This window comes from Triticum dicoccoides, chromosome 2B, assembly GCF_002162155.2.
Source record: "Triticum dicoccoides isolate Atlit2015 ecotype Zavitan chromosome 2B, WEW_v2.0, whole genome shotgun sequence".
Taxonomy (NCBI): domain Eukaryota; kingdom Viridiplantae; phylum Streptophyta; class Magnoliopsida; order Poales; family Poaceae; genus Triticum; species Triticum dicoccoides.
This window is the reverse complement of record NC_041383.1, coordinates 406,392,006-406,409,781: the sequence shown is the minus strand read 5'-3', so window position 1 is coordinate 406,409,781 and position 17,776 is coordinate 406,392,006. Positions and strand designations below refer to the sequence as shown.

Sequence of the window (17,776 nt, the reverse complement as noted above, 5' to 3'; positions counted from 1 at the left end):
TAAAGAGATCACAAAGCAAAACTCAAAACTACTTGATATCAAAACTTCAGTCTACTAGATCAAGATACTACTAAAAGGATCGAACTAAATAAAACGGTAAAGATAGGAGTGTGATGGTGATACGATACCGGGGCACCTCCCCCAAGCTTGGCAGTTGCCAAGGGGAGTGCCCATACCCATGTGATTATGTCCTCGGAGGTGGTGAAGTAGGAGTTGTTGATGATGTAGGCTTGTCGTCCATCTTCCAAGGCATAGGCTCACCATCATAGAAGGATGATCGAGTCTCCGGGATCCTTAAATCTACAGCCAAACCCATCCTCTTGAATCTATATTCATACTCATATTTTTGGTTTTGCAGGTCATAGATCTAGGCTTGGAGGTGCTCGATTTTCTCTTGAAGCTTGAAGATGGTCTCCCCAATGACCTTGGCATCTAGCTTGTGGTTGTTGGTGAACTCCGTGATCATCATCTGGTTGGCGTTGAGTCCACGCTCCACCATCCCTTGGCACTTGAAAACTTGCTGCTCCATGGCTTCAAGCTTTGTCTCCATGCTTCCGGTACGCCTTGGTCCCTCCACATCGCGGATGTGCAGCACCCCCTCACGCATCTCAATGGTTTGAGGGTGTTGCAGCACCTCCGCGAGATAGGGGTTGATAACCCTCTCGAAAAACTTGTCCTTGGGAGCGTTTGGAGATGACATGATGCTCTAGATCTGAAATAGAAACAGCTCGAAACGAAAACAGAGGATATTTGCATGATACGGTGGTCAAAACCTTCGGGAGTTTATATAATAAATTTTTACCGACCAAAATATATAATGTGCAAGAAAATGGAGTCTGGGAGGCTCACGAGGTGTCCACGAGACAGGGGGGCGCGCCCAGTAAGGGTGGGCGCGCCCTCCACTCTCGTGGAGGCCTCGTGTCCCCCTCGGACTACTCTTTCTTCCTAAAATTCTTAAATATTCCAAAACCGATAAAAATTGCCATTGGAGTTGTTTTGGAGTCGGTTTACTTACCGTACCACATAAATATTCCTTTTCGGAGTCTGGAACATTCTGGAAAGTGTCCCTTATGTATTCTTCCGGGGTTATGGTTTCAATAATATTAGTTTCAACATTGATAGGATTACCTGAAATATAATGTTTAATTCTTTGACCGTTTACCACCCTCGGACTTGTGTCTTCGAAGTTGTTGATTTTTATGGCACCAGAACGATAGACCTCCTCGATAACGTAGGGACCTTCCCATTTAGAGAGAAGTTTTTCTGCAAAAAATCTTAAACGAGAGTTGAATAATAACACATAATCACCTACGTTAAACTCACGCTTTTGTATCCTTTTATCATGCGAGTGTTTGACTTTTTCTTTGAATAGCTTGGCATTCTCGTAGGCTTGGGTTCTCCATTCATCAAGTGAGCTAATATGAAGCAGCCTCTTCTCACCGGCAAGTTTGAAGTCATAGTTGAGCTCTTTAATAGCCCAATATGCTTTATGTTCAAGTTCAAAAGGTAAATGACAAGCTTTTCCATAGACCATCTTATAAGGAGACATACCCATAGGACTTTTGTATGCAGTTCTATAGGCCCATAATGCATCATCAAGTTTTTTGGACCAATTCTTTCTAGATCTATTGACAGTCTTTTGCAAAATTAATTTGAGCTCTCTATTGCTCAACTCTACTTGACCACTAGACTGCGGATGATAAGGAGATGCGATTCTATGATTAACACCATACTTAGCAAGCATCTTACGGAAAGCACCATGAATAAAATGTGAACCACCATCAGTCATAAGATATCTAGGGACTCCAAACCTCGGAAAAATAACTTCCTTAAGCATTTTAATAGAAGTGTTATGATCAGCACTACTAGTTGGAATAGCTTCTACCCACTTAGTAACATAATCAACAGCAACTAAAATATGTGTATAACCATTAGAGGCGGGAAAAGGTCCCATATAATCAAAGCCCCAAACATCAAACGGTTCAATAATAAGAGAATAATTCATAGGCATTTCTTGACGTCTACTAATATTACCAATTCTTTGGCATTTATCACAAGATAAGACAAACTTACGAGCATCTTTAAGGAGAGTAGGCCAATAAAAACCAGTTTGTACTACCATGTGTGCAGTTCTATCTCCAGCGTGGTGTTCTCCATAGGATTCAGAGTGACACTTGCGTAGGATCTGTTCCTGTTCATGCTCAGGCACACAATGTCTAATAACACCATCTACTCCTTCTTTATAAAGGTGTGGGACATCCCAAAAGTAATGTCTTAAATCATAAAAGAACTTTTTCTTTTGCAGGTATGTGAAACTAGGAGGTATAAATTTAGCAACAATGTAATTAGCATAATCAACATACCAAGGAGCAGTACGAGAAGTATTAATAACCGCTAATTGTTCATCAGGAAAGCTATCATCAATAGGCAGTGGGTCATCAAGAACATTCTCTAACCTAGACAAGTTGTCTGCAACGGGGTTCTCAGCTCCCTTTCTATCAACAATATGCAAATCAAATTCTTGGAGCAAGAGAACCCATCTAATCTCTACTCCTAATGTCTCAGTTGGTAGGTCGCGTTTCGGGTTTTATTTTCGTCCCACCATTTTCGTCCGGTTTTTTTTCGTCCTTCTCTTCCACCACGCTATTTCACCTTGGTTTTTTTACATCCTTTCCCATGCATGCGCACAAAAAAAACCCGAGTGACCCATCTGCCTTATCCCTAACCCGCTCTCGTCTCCCTCCCTAGGACGCAGCCGCCCACCGAATCAAATCTCGTCGCCGGGCTCGTCTGCCTCGCCGTGGCCAATGAATGCGTCGGCTGCGGCCACGCCCCCTCTCCAAACGGCGGCGATGATGGAGGGAGCAGCTCACGCTGGCCAGGCTCCCGACCGAACGCGTCGAGTCATCTCTCCTCAGGGCCAACCCCTCCTATTCATCGCATCTCTCCCTGACTCCGTCTCCTCCACGATATGTAGCACCACCCCACGCCATGGACGCCCTTGCCAGCTGCATCTCTCCATGCGCCGCCACTCCTATGACACCGCCGCCGGGCAGTCTCCACCAGCACCACGACGGGCGTGGCCTCTGCACGCGCCGTCACCTCCCCTCCAGATCCGGCCGTCGTCGAGGGCATATCCATCCAGCAGTGCGCCGTCACCTCCCCTCCAGATCCAGCCGTCGTCAATGGCGTATCCATCCAGCAGCGCACCGTCATCCCAATCATCACCGTCCACGGCGTCATCGCCCAGGCCCAGTCAGGGGCCGACAAGACCTCCATGATCTCCCTCTTCGTCTGCCAGGTCATTGAGACCAACGTCCACGAGTAAGATGCCCAGCCCTCCCCCTCTGCTACCATTGCTGGATTTGTCAAATTGATTTTTTGGGCAAAGAATCTGATTTTAGGGTTAACCTGCTCGTCTCATTCGTGGAGATTCATTCATGTGTCAGACCACATGTGTACAGGTGATTTCCGCATAGCTTTTGTGTATGACAGCTGGAGGACCAACTCAGACCTCATTTGCCCCAGGGTCAGGAGGTCCAAGGCGCCACAACCAACTGCCTCTGCATCCATATGCTGGCAATTTACTTTGATTATTAGTCTTTGACCATGAGCAAGAATCTGTCAATTAATTTGATGCTTCAGTTAACATGTAATTTGCTGAATTACTATTGGTTAAGCACCGTGCAGGTCTTTGTTTGATTGTTAGTCGGTGACAATTAGCAAGAAGTTGTAAGAGGTTAAAATCATCTGCCAATTCTCTTTTAAAAACTGCCAACTTAATTAATGAATCATGTCAAATTGTAGACGCGGTGAACAGATAATGCAAAGTTCCTGCAATGACTAATTTGAGAACTACCGGTGTTACATATTTCTAAGACTATATGTGTACACGTCTAATGCCCTTTCTGATGTTTCTCACTATCGAGATTACGCTTTTAAAAAAGTGTTTGTTATGTTTAGTGTCAATCTAGAACAAAATCTGTTTTGACTCCACTCTGGACAATCTTCAAAGAGATGCTAATTCTTCATGATTATTAACTTGACGCCTGAAATATTAATTTCGTTTGTCCTATTTTGATTTATTTCAGTTCAGTGTGGTAATCTACAGCAATCAAGTTAACAAATCTGAAGCATTTTAGCAAGGCAACGGTGCAAGTGCTCTTTTGGTGGAAGATGAAGCTTTTGTTGGGCTTGTGATGTTTTTCTGAAGAAGACTGACGATGAACTCAAAAGACAGATATAGTACTAAATGATTCAGGACTGCCGTAGCTCCAGAAAGGATGGCACTCTTCATATTGTGATGCAACGTCATAATACTAGATTGTTTCTATTTGTTCTGATGCAACTTCTATAATTGCAGGTTGCTACTACGGGAATACCTGATGTTGCTTCATGTCAGTTATATCTTCCAATATTTACAGAAACTTCCGAAACTGGCACCAGGTCAGGACATGCTGATGATAACCTTCCAGTTTTGCTAAATCATAGTTAATTGAGTAATCTCTACTCCTAAAGTGTTCTTTGAAGGTGCTCATCATCTGTCGATACACAACACCGCAGTTATTGGTGGTTTACACAGGATAGTTTCCAGACCTTTATCGCAAGATGGACGAACTTGGCATCTCAGCCAGTACTCTGCCTCATCAATAGTTTGATGTCCATTTGCATGAAGTTAGGCCAGCATCAGAATATCCGTAGCCTTTTTGAGGAGATGAAGGTGAAGAATATTAAGCCGGATAACCTCACATGTTTCCTTCCAATGACCAGCCGTGTGGCATTGAACAAGATAAATGTTGTTGGAGAAGTTTTAGAAGAAATGCAAGAAAAGGATGTAGTTCTAGGGTGGTATTCATATAGCATGGTTTCTATCTACCTGAGTGCTGGTTTGGTTTTAAAAAACAGTCCGCTCTCAAGAAACTCGAGGGCCTTGATTTTAGAAGGTAACATAAATATCTAGATTGATCGTTCATGGTCCTGGGGCTCCTTTTTACAGTGAGGAGCGCCGTTAGGGCGTGCCCTGAATCGAGAGGAACAAGTATGTTCACTTTCTGTTCGCTTTGTGTTTGCTTTCTGTAGTCTCAAAGTAGAGCAATGGTCACTGCAAATTTTATCAGAGAATGTGCAACAAAAGCACGTTGAGAAGTTCCTGTGAGCCCTAATTATTTCTTGAGAAAGCAAACTTATTTATCTTTGCTCTATTTTTTGTGTACTAAGATTGTTCGTTTGTACCCAGCATGTGTACGTGATGTGCCCTGCCGCTGTGTGTGCTTCCTGCTGATGTGTGTGCTTCCTGACGCTGTTGAGCATGCGTGTGTGTGTTCGCTGTCGCTGTTTATTAACATTGTCATGCTCTCCTTACTTTTTGCTTAACAATTCATGATCAATACTGAACATTATTTTTTGAATAGATGCCACTTGAACTTAGTTTTAGCTCTCATGTTGTTCAAAGAATCGTCAAGTAATGTTTTGCATGGATTTTATAACTGACACAATGTTTCTGATTTAATGAGAGCCAACCATGCGTTCCTGGCTTCCCCGGCGATGCCAACATGGCAGGGCAGGACCCAGTGGCCATCTTCGGCGCCTTCATGGACTTCGTTAGCGCCGACCTCTGCTTCATCATCTACGGCCACGACCCCTTTGCCGTCGGCATCATCTGGCACCTTGGAATGCAAATTAAATGTGTTCATGGAGTGGGGTGTAATTGTGATTTGTGCAATGGGTTCAGAGTGGAAGGGGCTGTCATTCTTGTTTAGCAAGGGCTGCAAGTTATATCGCTATAAGCCTGACATGCAGCGGCAACAACAGATTCAGATGTGGTAAGCTCATTCATTCATTCTCTCAGGACAAGAGGACCAAATTGATTCAAATTTTGTGTTCTGATCTTAATGTTGCGAGGTTTGCGATCGCATGTATGGTCGGGACTGCGTGGGCCCGGCGACCAATTGCTTGCATCTCTTGCTGTATGGTGATGATGGACCGGCTCCTGTTAAATCCAATACGACTGCACTTCTTCGCTTTAGGTGGCCGTGAAGCTCTGACTCCATCCTCACGACACTCAAACCTGTCTTGATGATTGCATCAGATTGCAACTCTATTATCTTTCCATACCATGATATGCGTGCATGTCTCTTCGGTTCTCAAACAAGAAATACTTTTCTTTCAGTTTGCTTTGTAGGTAACATGCAGTGTACAGTTGGTAGCAGATTATGATGCAAGTTTGTTTGTTTTCACTCCAAGCATGATTTTTATGATACATGACGCTACTCCGAGGCTGCTCCTCACTACCAGTCACAACAAGATGGGGCCCCTGGTGGTCCTCTGAAATTTGATTCTCTCGATGGCCGAGGATCGTTTTGCTTTGAAGTCTGATGTACATTTTTTTAATCTCATGTAGGAAGAAGGTATCCCCCCTATACGAAGATTTCTAGCTTGCCTGTGTGTTGATAAGTGCATTCGGCCAAACAATTTGTGGACCAAATAAACTTGTTGCAGATACAGAAGAACAAGGCTGCACACAAGGAGTTGCCTGAATTGCAGTGGCAGCGGTGTTGTAATATGTAATGTTTTGCATCAACTTGGTCCATATTCTATCCATAAGTCTAATGAATTGGCCCTTGTTTATCAGGAATCAAGCTTGTGAAGAAAAATTTCGTTACTTTAATGACACACACTTGCAGTAAGTCATTCAGAGATATATTCAGTACATGCTAGGTTGCCAAGCTCAGAGCCACCTGTTGTCTCCATGAATTCGCTGAAAGCAAAAATCAATTGTCCATAGTCATGTGAAACCTTCTAGAATTCTTTTTAGTATTTTGCATTGCTTGTGCATTTCTTTTTTTATCACTTCTAATAACCTCATTGATTCATTTTTCCTATCGTCATGTCAGTCCTTGCTCTAAATTTTTTGTTAATATGTTGCACTTCTTGTGCATTTCCATTTTTATCACTTCTAATAATCTCATTGACTGTTTACATCTCACCGTGTTTACCAAGAACACGAGTGATAATTTTGTTTTATAATAATACAATAGTGACAATTTTATTTTATTTTATTTTCTAACATAGTTCTCAATTAGGCTTACAAATATTTTACATTGGCAGTAGTTCTGTCATCAAGCTTATGTGTAATGTATTCCTTAGAATGGTGTTTCAGCCATTTCTATGTAGGTGGCATGTGTGATGGCACGTATTTCAGCCATATCGACTTAGGTGGCATGTGTGCTGGCACAAGAAAAGGAAGGCCCTGAACTGAAAGGAGCAACATATATTAATGAAATGCCCTGAATTAAGTGTGTGAGAGAGAGAGAGTTCAATTTAATTTGTCTGGTTTAAATATTTATGAGTAATTTAATTTGTTTGACCTTGAGTGTTGACTTGCTTTTCAGTTGTCAACAATGTCCATTTTGCTGAATGTACTTGCTTATCCTTCTACTGGACTACCATTGATTCACTGTGCACATACACTTTCCAATTCTGTCTGTTTACTACCTTTTGTTATTATTTGTCTTGATAACTTGATGCTTTCTTCCTTGGTAGTTTAATCTTAACAGTTCCACATCCCACATCGAACCTTCTAGACTCGTCCAAGTGACCATTTGCAACATCCTTTTCCGGTCAATCTGGATTATTTCAAGGTTTTCATCACTCTGGTGAGCATATGGTGCGCTAACTCGGTTAGCGCATTGACATAGTGAACGCCCATTGATTAAACGTTTTTATCTCTTATCATTTTTTGCATTTTCAGGTCTTCACAACATTCATGGAAATTATAGTCTTCCAAAATATTCCTGGATCACTTGCAAAAAGGAATGATGTGAAGAGTAGGGTTCCATCATCTGGGGTCCAACAACCCAGAGGGAGCATTTCTGGGAGATTTGCTACAAACAGCCTTCCTGTTGTCATTCTCAGGTTCGAATGCCCACCTTTGTGGAGGTTTGCGGCATTGTTATTTATATACGTTCAACATCATGAATATGTATGTTAATTGGTTTGCAATCTAAGGAACAATTTTGTTGGCTTGATAAATTATAACATACTCTTGCTTTGGTTTCATGTGGAGGATGATGATTTTTACTTTTTTGGTATTATTTTTTCTTTTGCAGATTCCTCATGCACATTCAGGTGTCAGTGGTAGAGTAATGAATGTTGGTGGAGGTCAAGCATTTAGAAGTGGAATGAATATGGGTGGTACCATTCAAGGTTTATCCTCAAACTTGGCCACCAGTGGTAATCGAAATTATGTTCCTGGAAACCCAGCTTTGGGTCCACGTATTACAAACATTGTGTGCAGAAGTAACATTGGAATAAATATAAGCTCTGGTGGGTTGTCGGTGCCGATTATCTCATCACACATCGATTTTAGGGTCAATGCTGCAAGTGGAAGACGAAATGTGCAAGGATCCATGATGAATGGCCTTATTCTGCAAGGTAGTTTAATTAACCATAGCTTGAATATATTACTTAGTAGATTTATGTTAAGCTTCATGTTTTAGCTTGAAATACGAGTATTATTTATAGCATGTTTAACTATTGCTATTTTAGTGCTCTGTTCAGCGTGTACTTACCATATCTCCTGCTTTGAGCTGTCCCCTCACCCCTTGACTTTATCTTACCAAAAAAAAGGGCATATGAAATACTTAGTGAACATCCCGTATGATGAGAGATTTTCTTGGGAAACACACTAGGTAGCCTTGATGTTAGTGCTCCATAAACTATGAATGAACCATGTGGTGCTGGAGTGTACTATAGAATTCATTTTTTAAGCTACACTATCTGAATAATTAGACATTTTTATCTATGTAAAATAAGAGCCAACTTATAGAATTTTGACCTTAAACATTGAAGTCCAACATAATATTATACTGCTGAATTTCTGTCATATCGATATTCTTCCTTTTGCAGGCATACATTGAATATATATGTTCTTGCTTTTCTTAGTGATCGTTACTGTACCTATTTTGATTTCCTAGCTGCGCCTGTTGCTCTGCTCTGATGGTGGTAGCGCAAATGTGATAGTAAATTCCATTACAACAAATATTTATTGATTTATATGTATGGTTAGAAAATCATGCAGCTCTTTTGTGAAGAGTAGAACCTTTTATTCTATTCAGGGGTTTCTTCAAATTTGTGTTACAGCATATAAGCTTGCATCTGAATCGGGGCAATGCTGTAGGTATGCCTGATGGAGCGATTGGGTTGATGCTGAAGCTGATATACTCCCCTAAGTTGCTCCAATCGGGAATGCAGATATACTTCCGTGAGTTGCTCCCCAAAACCAATCCCTTGCTCTTCTTTGCACCAATCGGACAAGAGATGCGAGCCATCCTTTTTACTAGATGTTCTCTTGATCGTTTCTTCCTATGGATTTTGTGGTTGCCAGATGTTCTCTCACTGTGGATTGGTATGAAGGTTGTAAAACATTTTCATTAGGCATCAATTTTATTGCTGGTGCTTGTCTGGCTGTAAAATCTGCTCAATATGTATATTTTCCTTTCGTCTGTGTCCCTTTTCCGATATAATACTGAACCTTTTGGAATATCTCTGTACATAAAAAAATTGTGTTATGTCTGCCGATTGAAATGGACCTAAATATGAATACGAACCAGTAATTGTTTTGTGTTTTTATCACCATGTACATCAATAAATTTACCGCTGCTGCTGCATCTCTCTCATGCTGCTGCTGCATCTATCTCGGTCGTTGTCGCACGTCGCCATTGAGGGATCCACGTGCCTTCTGCACACTGCCCTGAAGCCCCCTTTGCCATAAACACACGTTCATTGAGTCCTCCGTACATTGGAATGCACATGTTTGAACATGATAAAAGGTAGAAGCATCAGGGAATGTACACTCTCCAGCTCTGAACTGCTCGGTAATGCAAGTTTGATCTCATTTAGCTTATCGTTGATCCTGGTGTTAGTTAACTTGTGAATTTATGTGCAGAAGTATGGCACTATCATTTAGGTTTTTAGTCCTATGTGTATGAATTAGATGATTAAATTCATACAAAATTAGGAGCATAAGAAATCTATTATTGAAATTTATGGGTGGAATTCCTGTGATACATTTTTGATTATTTGAGCCGTAATAGAATCATATGAATATGTACAATCCAAAAAAGATGCACACAAAAGAAAGACAGATGAACCATCACAAGTCACATAATCATCTGTTCCTGGTTTATGGCAAGGGGTACCGATGTTAGGAGGAAGGAGAGATGAGGTCACTTTCTTAATTCGAAGCATCACAAAAGGTTAGCATGACTATTCCATGGGATAATGAATTAAGGTTAATTTCATTTTAGAGGATAAAAGCAGCCCGTGGAGGGTGACCCGCACATACACTCTGACGATTTTTTTGGAAGTGTTTAACATCCCCTTGCGCTTGACAAGTGTGCCATGTGGTGATCGAGCTAATTATCGTGGGTTTGAGCACATTCGAAGGCGTTATGATCAAGTAAACATCACCACCATTAGTGAGGGTGAGAAAGAGGATAAGCGGTGATACTTTTTCTTGAGTCGTGCTTATTGGCTAAGAGTTTGGTTACATTTCTTTCTCCTATTGCAATGCATAGAAATTATACGCTGGCTCGGCCCCTGCTCCGTCCTCTGTTGGAAATAATCACGATTAGGTGTCCCTGTCCCGTACAGATCTGTAGCGTTAGCCGAATCAGCTCTGTACTACTTAGATAGATCAGGCACTATAATAATAATAATAATAATAATAATAATAATAATAATAATAATAATAATGATGCCGACAGACTATGTTTGTACCCCTAGAGATATTACAGTCATCGAATCAATCATGTCTGCCCACAAGAAAACCATATTCGTGGACATCGTAGATGCCTTGTTATCAAACGACGATCTGCAATGTCTTATGAAGGATGATGTGTTCTTACACGATGGTGTAAGACCAATTGCATAAAATTTGTGATTATTAATATAAACAATATATAATATCGTGTAAAACATAGATATAATCCATACATGGAATTGCAGGTGATAAATGCTTACATATATTGCATGCTGGCTCACGACCATCTACGAGACAGGGCGGGTGCAAAGGTACATATTATTAGCATGTTCGTTTCTGGCCAGATATAAGAAGATGGAGAAAGAGACATAGACCCATCAAAATATCGCCGCATCGTACATCATGTTAATACTTATGTACAAAAAGATATGGTTAGTCTCGCCTCATCATCCATGCTTATCATGATGTATTTTTTTAATTAATCCATGTGTATAATGATTTGTTATAATTTATATCTAATTACGACTACAACATATATGATTTTTACACCAGCTATTCATTCCGATTAACATTGAGCAGAGTCATTGGTATCTGGCAGTCGTCAATGCCCAAAAACGTGAGATTCAAGTATTGGACTCGCTTGGTTCTCGGATCAATCGGAGTGACCTTACTATTACGGTAACTACTATTCTTTTTTGGTACTCTTGACATATGTTTATTTGCCATAACCTACTTTCCATATATAAAATAGTTACTAGGACTTGAGAATCGTTTGAAACTTGGAGAACAAAGTCCGGAGTTTAATAAAGATCATGAGTGGTCTGATCTCAATGTTACAAAATGAAATGTCGTAGAACAGTTCCTAGAGGCAAAACAAACGGATGGGTAAGCACTTGTCACAAATTGAAAATTATTTTCTTTGGTACTCATCAACATAAAAATATAATATAGTATAACATATTGATAGTAAAATGTCGCACTGTATCTATTAGTTGATTCAAGCCATGTGGGTATAATGAACACAATTTTTTTTGAAATGGTCTATTTATTTGATTCAGATGTGTGATATTCTGAAGTATTTTTTATGATATTATAGCGCATCTTGTGGACTATTTATGCTAAATTTTATGGAATATTGGACAGCAGATGTATTAACAGATCAGTTCACCCAGGTATTTCCTTTTATACATTATCTCATTATTTTATTGGAATAATGTTATATCGATTTTTTGTATATCTTGCAGGAGGATATCAAGCACTTTCGACGAAAATTAGTTGTCATTTTGCTCGATTCAGAACAGAATAAGCTAAAATGATGTCCAATATACCATCAACCAGACATTAAAGACAAACATCCTAGCCCAATCCCCAACATGCCCACGGATCAATGTGAATTGCTTGTCGGCCTTTGCAACTATATCATGTCCATTGATGATGCCAAGTGTTTGGAGTAAGTATCATTTATCAATATGTAAGGTGCCAGTATACACTGTTGTTATTCTTACCATCCAATTCTCAGAAAAGAATGGGACCGAAGCTCGACACCCCGTCCAATGGGCTTAAGTCTCAAAAAACTTCAAAGCATACTTAACATGGAGCAGTCTATGGACAATGATTGTTTCAATATTGCTGTGCGTATTCTGGCATGCGACGAGGGAGTATTGTTCACAGACCCTCCAATACACTACATGGATCTACAATTTTGTGTAAGTTATCATAATTCTTCATTCAACATCATTAGTATGAACATGTTTTTAAATAGTATTTTTTACTCAGTCCATGCTGTGGGATTCAACACGAGAGTCAAAAGTTTTTGCGATAAGGAAACTATTCAGAAGTTGGCAACTTTGTTTGATAGCTGGCATGGGATAGACAACAACAAAATATCGTGCAACATGGTAAGTAAGGTATTTTTTCCGTTGTTTGTCATGGTTTATTGTTGTCTGTAATACCTACCACTTGTAGATTTATCTTCCATATGAATCCATCGTCGATACATCTTGTACGTCATCGAAAAAGAGGCATGTCATGTATCTATTCTGGATCCTATTCGTACAATACAAACGACGGAGATGAAAATTTTGAGGCACTTAGTGAAATTAAAAAGTTTTGCGAGGGAATTCAAAGAAGCACTCGAAATAAAGCAACCAGGATGGCATTCTGATATATCAAAATGCGAACGTGTATTTCCTAATGGTATTCCAACGAGCATAGACGGGTAATAAATTTATCATACAAACATTTATTTTTATTATCACCATATTTAATACAATAACAATTTAGTAAATTGCAGGGATTTGTCAGGTTTTTATGTCTTTCATTTTATGCTCTGGTGAAACGGTAAAGACCTTGTGCAACCGGTTTGTGCGGTGAGTATTGTGCATTACACATGTTTTTAAATCTTCCATGTGAAGTATTCGTCCTAACTATGTATATTGCTTTTGCAGGATGGGTATGAGTTGAGGAAGCGGTTTTTATTATACTTGCTCAAACATCGTGCGAATGAAGCTAAAGACAACTTGCCTGATATTGTACGAGAATTTCTTAAGCGCATCAAGTAGATCTCAATATTCTGTAATATATTTTTATTTGGATCATTACTTTATACATATACGTTCTCAATTTGATATCTTGTTATGAGTTTACATTACAAGTGAATTGGACTTCAATTGTTATGCAATTGTGATCCTTTTATATTGTCTCTACACGCGATATTTAGCATGCATTATCTTTATGTGACTTCAACAAACTATTTCAGAAGCCCGTGGCAACGCACGGGCACTCTACTAGTGAATCTAGGCTTAGCATCTTTCTTTTCCATAAGATATTTAATAGTAGCATGATCAGTGTGAATAGTAACTTTGGAATCAACAATATAAGGTCTAAACTTATCACATGCAAACACAACTGCTAAGAATTCTTTTTCAGTAGTAGCATAATTTCTCTGGGCAGTATCAAGAGTCTTACTAGCATACTGGATAACATTCAATTTCTTATCAACTCTTTGCCCTAGAACAACACCTACAGATCACTAGCATCACTCATAATTTCAAAAGGTAAATTCCAATCAGGTGGCTGAACAATAGGTGCAATGATCAAAGCTTTCTTAAGTACTTCAAATACTTCTACACAATCATCATCAAAGACAAAAGGAATGTCTTTTTGCAATAAATTAGTCAGAGGCCTAGAGATTTTAGAAAAGTCTTTAATGAACCTCCTATAAAAACCGGCATGACCAAGGAAACTTCTTATACCTTTTATGTCCTTGGGACATGGCATCTTTTCAATAGCATCAACTTTAGCTTTATCAACTTCAATACCTCTCTCGGAAATCTTATGCCCCAAAACAATGCCTTCATTAACCATAAAGTGACACTTTTCCCAATTCAGGATGAGACTAGTGTCTTCGCATCTCTGCAAAACTCGGTCAAGGTTGCTCCAGCAATCATCAAAAGAGGATCCATAAACGGAGAAATCATCCATGAATACCTCACAAATCTTTTCACAAAAATCAGAGAATATAGCCATCATACATTGTTGAAAGGTAGAAGGTGCATTACATAAACCAAAAGGCATACGTCTATAAGCAAAAGTACCGAAAGGGCAACTAAAAGTAGTTTTTGGTTGATCTCCCGCTGACACAGGTATTTGAGAGAAACCAGAATAACCATCTAGAAAGCAGAAATGTGTGTGTTTGGATAGTCTTTCTAGCATTTGATCAATAAAAGGTAAAGGGTAATGATCTTTCTTACTAGCCTTATTTAATTTATGGAAATTAATTACCATCCTATAACATGTAATAATTCTTTGTGGGATCAATTCATCTTTATCATTAGGAACAACGGTAATACCTCCCTTTTTAGGAACACAATGGACAGGGCTTACCCAATCACTATCAGCAACGGGATAAATTATACGTGCCTCAAGGAGCTTTAGTATCTCCTTTCTTACCACTTCTTTCATCTTGGGATTCAGTCGTCGTTGAGGATCTCTAACTGGTTTGGCATCTTTCTCCACTGTAATTTTGTGTTGGCATAACATGGGACTAATGCCCTTAAGATCATCCAGAGTATATCCAATAGCAGCTCGGTGCTTCTTCAGAGTTTTCAATAATCTTTCTTCTTCTTGCTCTGAAAAGTTAGCACTAATAATAATAGGATATATTTTCTTCTCATCAAGATAAGCATACTTAAGATTATCAGGTAATGGTTTGAGTTCAAACACGGGATCACCCATGGGTGGAGGGGGATCCCCAAGAATTTCAACGGGAAGGTTGTGTTTAAGCATAGGTTCTTGTTTAAGGAACACTTCATCTATTTCCCTTCTTTCCTTCATAAACATATCATTTTCATGGTCTAGCAAATATTGTTCTAATAGATCAGTAGGAGGTACAACAATGGAAGCAAGACCAATAATCTCATCCTTACTAGGTGATTCTCTATCACGTGGTTGTCTACGAAACTTAGCAAAATTAAACTCATGAGACATACCGTCTAAGCCAATTGTGACAGTATCCTTTTCACAATCGATTTTAGCATTAACAGTATTTAAGAAGGGTCTACCAAAAATAATGGGACAAAAGTCATCTTGTGGGGAACTAAGAACGAGAAAATCAGCAGGGTATTTAACCTTCCCACACAAGACTTCAACATCTCTAACAATCCCAACTGGTGAAATAGTATCCCTATTGGCAAGCTTGATAGTAACATCAATACCTTCCAACTCAACGGGTGCAATATCATGCATAATTTCTTTATATAAGTCATAGGGTATTGTACTAGCACTAGCACCCATATCACATAAGCCATGATAACAATGATCTCCTATTTTAACAGAAATAACAGGCATGCCTATCAAGGGTCTATGTCTCTTAGTATCTGGTCTAACAATATTAGCAGTCTCACCACAGAAATAAATAACATGCCCATCTAAATCATCATCCAAGAGATCTTTAACCATAGCAATACTAGGTTCAACTTTGATTTGCTCAGGAGGTGTATAAGTCCTAGTATTACTCTTACAAACAACGGTTGAAGGTTTAGCATGATCCTTTATCCTAACAGGAAAAGGAGGTTTCTCAATATAAGTAGTAGGAACGATAGGATCACTATAAGTGACAGTCTTTTCTTCAACTGTAATAGGTGCAACTACTTTCACTTCAACGGGAGGATTATATTTAAACCACTTCTTTTTAGGGAGATCAACGTGAGTAGCAAAAGATTCACAGAAAGAAGCTACTATCTCAGAGTCAAATCCATACTTAGTGCTAAATCACCGAAAAGCATCGGTATCCATAAAAGATTTAACACAATCGAACTTAGGTGTCATACCTGACTCCTTACCATCGTCGGAACCCCAATCTTCAGAGTTGCGTTTAATTCTTCCCAATAATGTCACGCCCAATATGCGACCCTATCCTAAAGGAGCTCGAAGGTCCCACTAAGGATAGAAGCGCATATTGGAGACGCTTTTGCAAGGTGGATATCATTACATCGTATCATTACATAATAGTTGGGGATACATACAAGAGGCATAGAATGCCACACGAACACAACATCATCATACATAAGAGCAACATCCAGAAACTCAAACGACATCCACCCTGCTAGCCCAGGCTGCCGACCTGGAACCTATCCCCTGATCAAAGAAGAAGCAAAAGAAGAACTCCAAAACAAGTAAACATCGCTCTCGCGTCATGATCATCGCATAACCTGCACCTGCAACTGATGTTGTAGTAATCTGTGAGCCACGAGGACTCAGCAATCCCATTACCATGGGTATCAAGACTAGCAAAGCTTAATGGGTAAGGAAGGGGTAAAGTGGTGAGGTTGTAGCAGCGACTAAGCAAGATATGGTGGCTAACATACGCAAATAAGAGCGAGAAGAGAAGCAACGGAACGGTCGTGAAGCTAGCAATGATCAAGAAGTGACCCTGAACTCCTACTTACGTCAAACATAACCCAAAACCGTGTTCACTTCCCGAACTCCGTCGAAAAGAGACCATCACGGCTACACACGCAGTTGATGCGTTTTACTTAAGTCAAGTGTCAAGTTCTCTACAACCGGACATTAACAAATTCCCATCTGCCACATAACCGCGGGCACGGCTCTCGAAACTTTATACCCTGCAGGGGTGTCCCAACTTAGCCCATCACAAGCTCTGACGATCAACGAAGGATGTTCCTTCTCCCAAGAAGACCCGATCAGTCTCGGAATCCCAGTTTACAAGACATTTCGACAATGGTAAAACAAGACCAGCAAAGCCGCCCGATGTGCCGACAAATCCTGATAGAAGCTGCACATATCTCGTTCTCAGGGCACACCGGATGAGCCAGACGTCGGGTTGGCATAGACCCTGGTTGCCCAGGGGGCGCCTGACATCGCTCAATTTGGACCAGCACCCAGAGGAGCACTGGCCCAGGGCGGTAAATAAAGATGACCCTCGGGCTTCGGAAACCCAAGGGAAAAAGGCTTAGGTGAGGCAAATGGAAAAACCAAGGTTGGGCCTTGCTGGAGGAGTTTTATTCAAAGCAAACTGTCAAGGGGGTCTCATAAATCACCCAACCGCGTAAGGAACGCAAAATCAAGGAACATAACACCGGTATGACGGAAACTAGGGCGGCAAGAGTGGAACAAAACACCAGGCATAAGGCCGAGCCTTCCACCCTTTACCAAGTATATAGATGCATTAATTAAATAATAGATATTGTGATATCCCAACATAACCCTGTCCATCATGGAGCAATCTTCAACTTCACCTGCAACTAACAACGCTATAAGAGGGGTTGAGCAAAGCGGTAACATAGCCAAGCAATGGTTTGCTAGGAAGGGTGAAAAGGTTAGAGGCTGACATGGCAATTTGGGAGGCTTGAAGAGCAAATGATAGGTAGCGCAGCATAGCAATAGAATGAAGCAACTAGCATAGCAATGATAGCAGTGAGATTCAGGGTAGCGGTCATCTTGTCTGAAATCCCGCTAGGAAGAAGAACAAGTCCATGAAGTAGACGAGCAAGC

The 17,776-nt window shown here is 40.2% G+C and overlaps 1 protein-coding gene, 2 long non-coding RNA genes and 1 other non-coding gene across 4 annotated transcripts; 3 read left to right on the top strand and 1 right to left on the bottom strand.

Annotated features, from left to right (window-relative positions):
• Positions 1-7,577: 7,577 nt before the first annotated feature.
• On the bottom strand, positions 7,578-7,655 carry LOC119266341. Its single transcript, XR_005132007.1, has one exon. It is a non-coding gene; the product is annotated as a small nucleolar RNA snoR35 (small nucleolar RNA).
• Positions 7,656-7,843: 188 nt separating this feature from the next.
• LOC119363923 (probable NOT transcription complex subunit VIP2) lies at positions 7,844-9,541 on the top strand. Its single transcript, XM_037629291.1, has 3 exons — positions 7,844-7,914; positions 8,109-8,433; positions 9,179-9,541. The coding sequence occupies exons 2-3, from the start codon at positions 8,145-8,147 to the stop codon at positions 9,433-9,435; spliced, it is 546 nt and encodes a 181-aa protein (XP_037485188.1). The 5' UTR covers positions 7,844-7,914; positions 8,109-8,144; the 3' UTR covers positions 9,436-9,541.
• A 1,482-nt stretch (positions 9,542-11,023) lies between these two features.
• LOC119367759 lies at positions 11,024-11,935 on the top strand. Its single transcript, XR_005176428.1, has 3 exons — positions 11,024-11,193; positions 11,342-11,440; positions 11,859-11,935. It is a non-coding gene; the product is annotated as an uncharacterized LOC119367759 (long non-coding RNA).
• Positions 11,936-12,014: 79 nt separating this feature from the next.
• LOC119367758 lies at positions 12,015-13,321 on the top strand. Its single transcript, XR_005176427.1, has 6 exons — positions 12,015-12,212; positions 12,282-12,468; positions 12,539-12,660; positions 12,728-12,980; positions 13,056-13,131; positions 13,210-13,321. It is a non-coding gene; the product is annotated as an uncharacterized LOC119367758 (long non-coding RNA).
• The last annotated feature ends 4,455 nt before the right edge of the window (positions 13,322-17,776 follow it).

What these genes read in the sequence shown, in the direction of transcription:
- LOC119363923 (XM_037629291.1), top strand. Translation starts at nt 8,145, where the DNA reads ATGAATGTTGGTGGAGGTCAAGCATTTAGAAGTGGAATGAATATGGGT. An exon ending in GAATGGCCTTATTCTGCAAG is followed by an intron (nt 8,434 to 9,178) that starts GTAGTTTAATTA and finishes GCAATGCTGTAG; the next exon opens with GTATGCCTGATGGAGCGATT.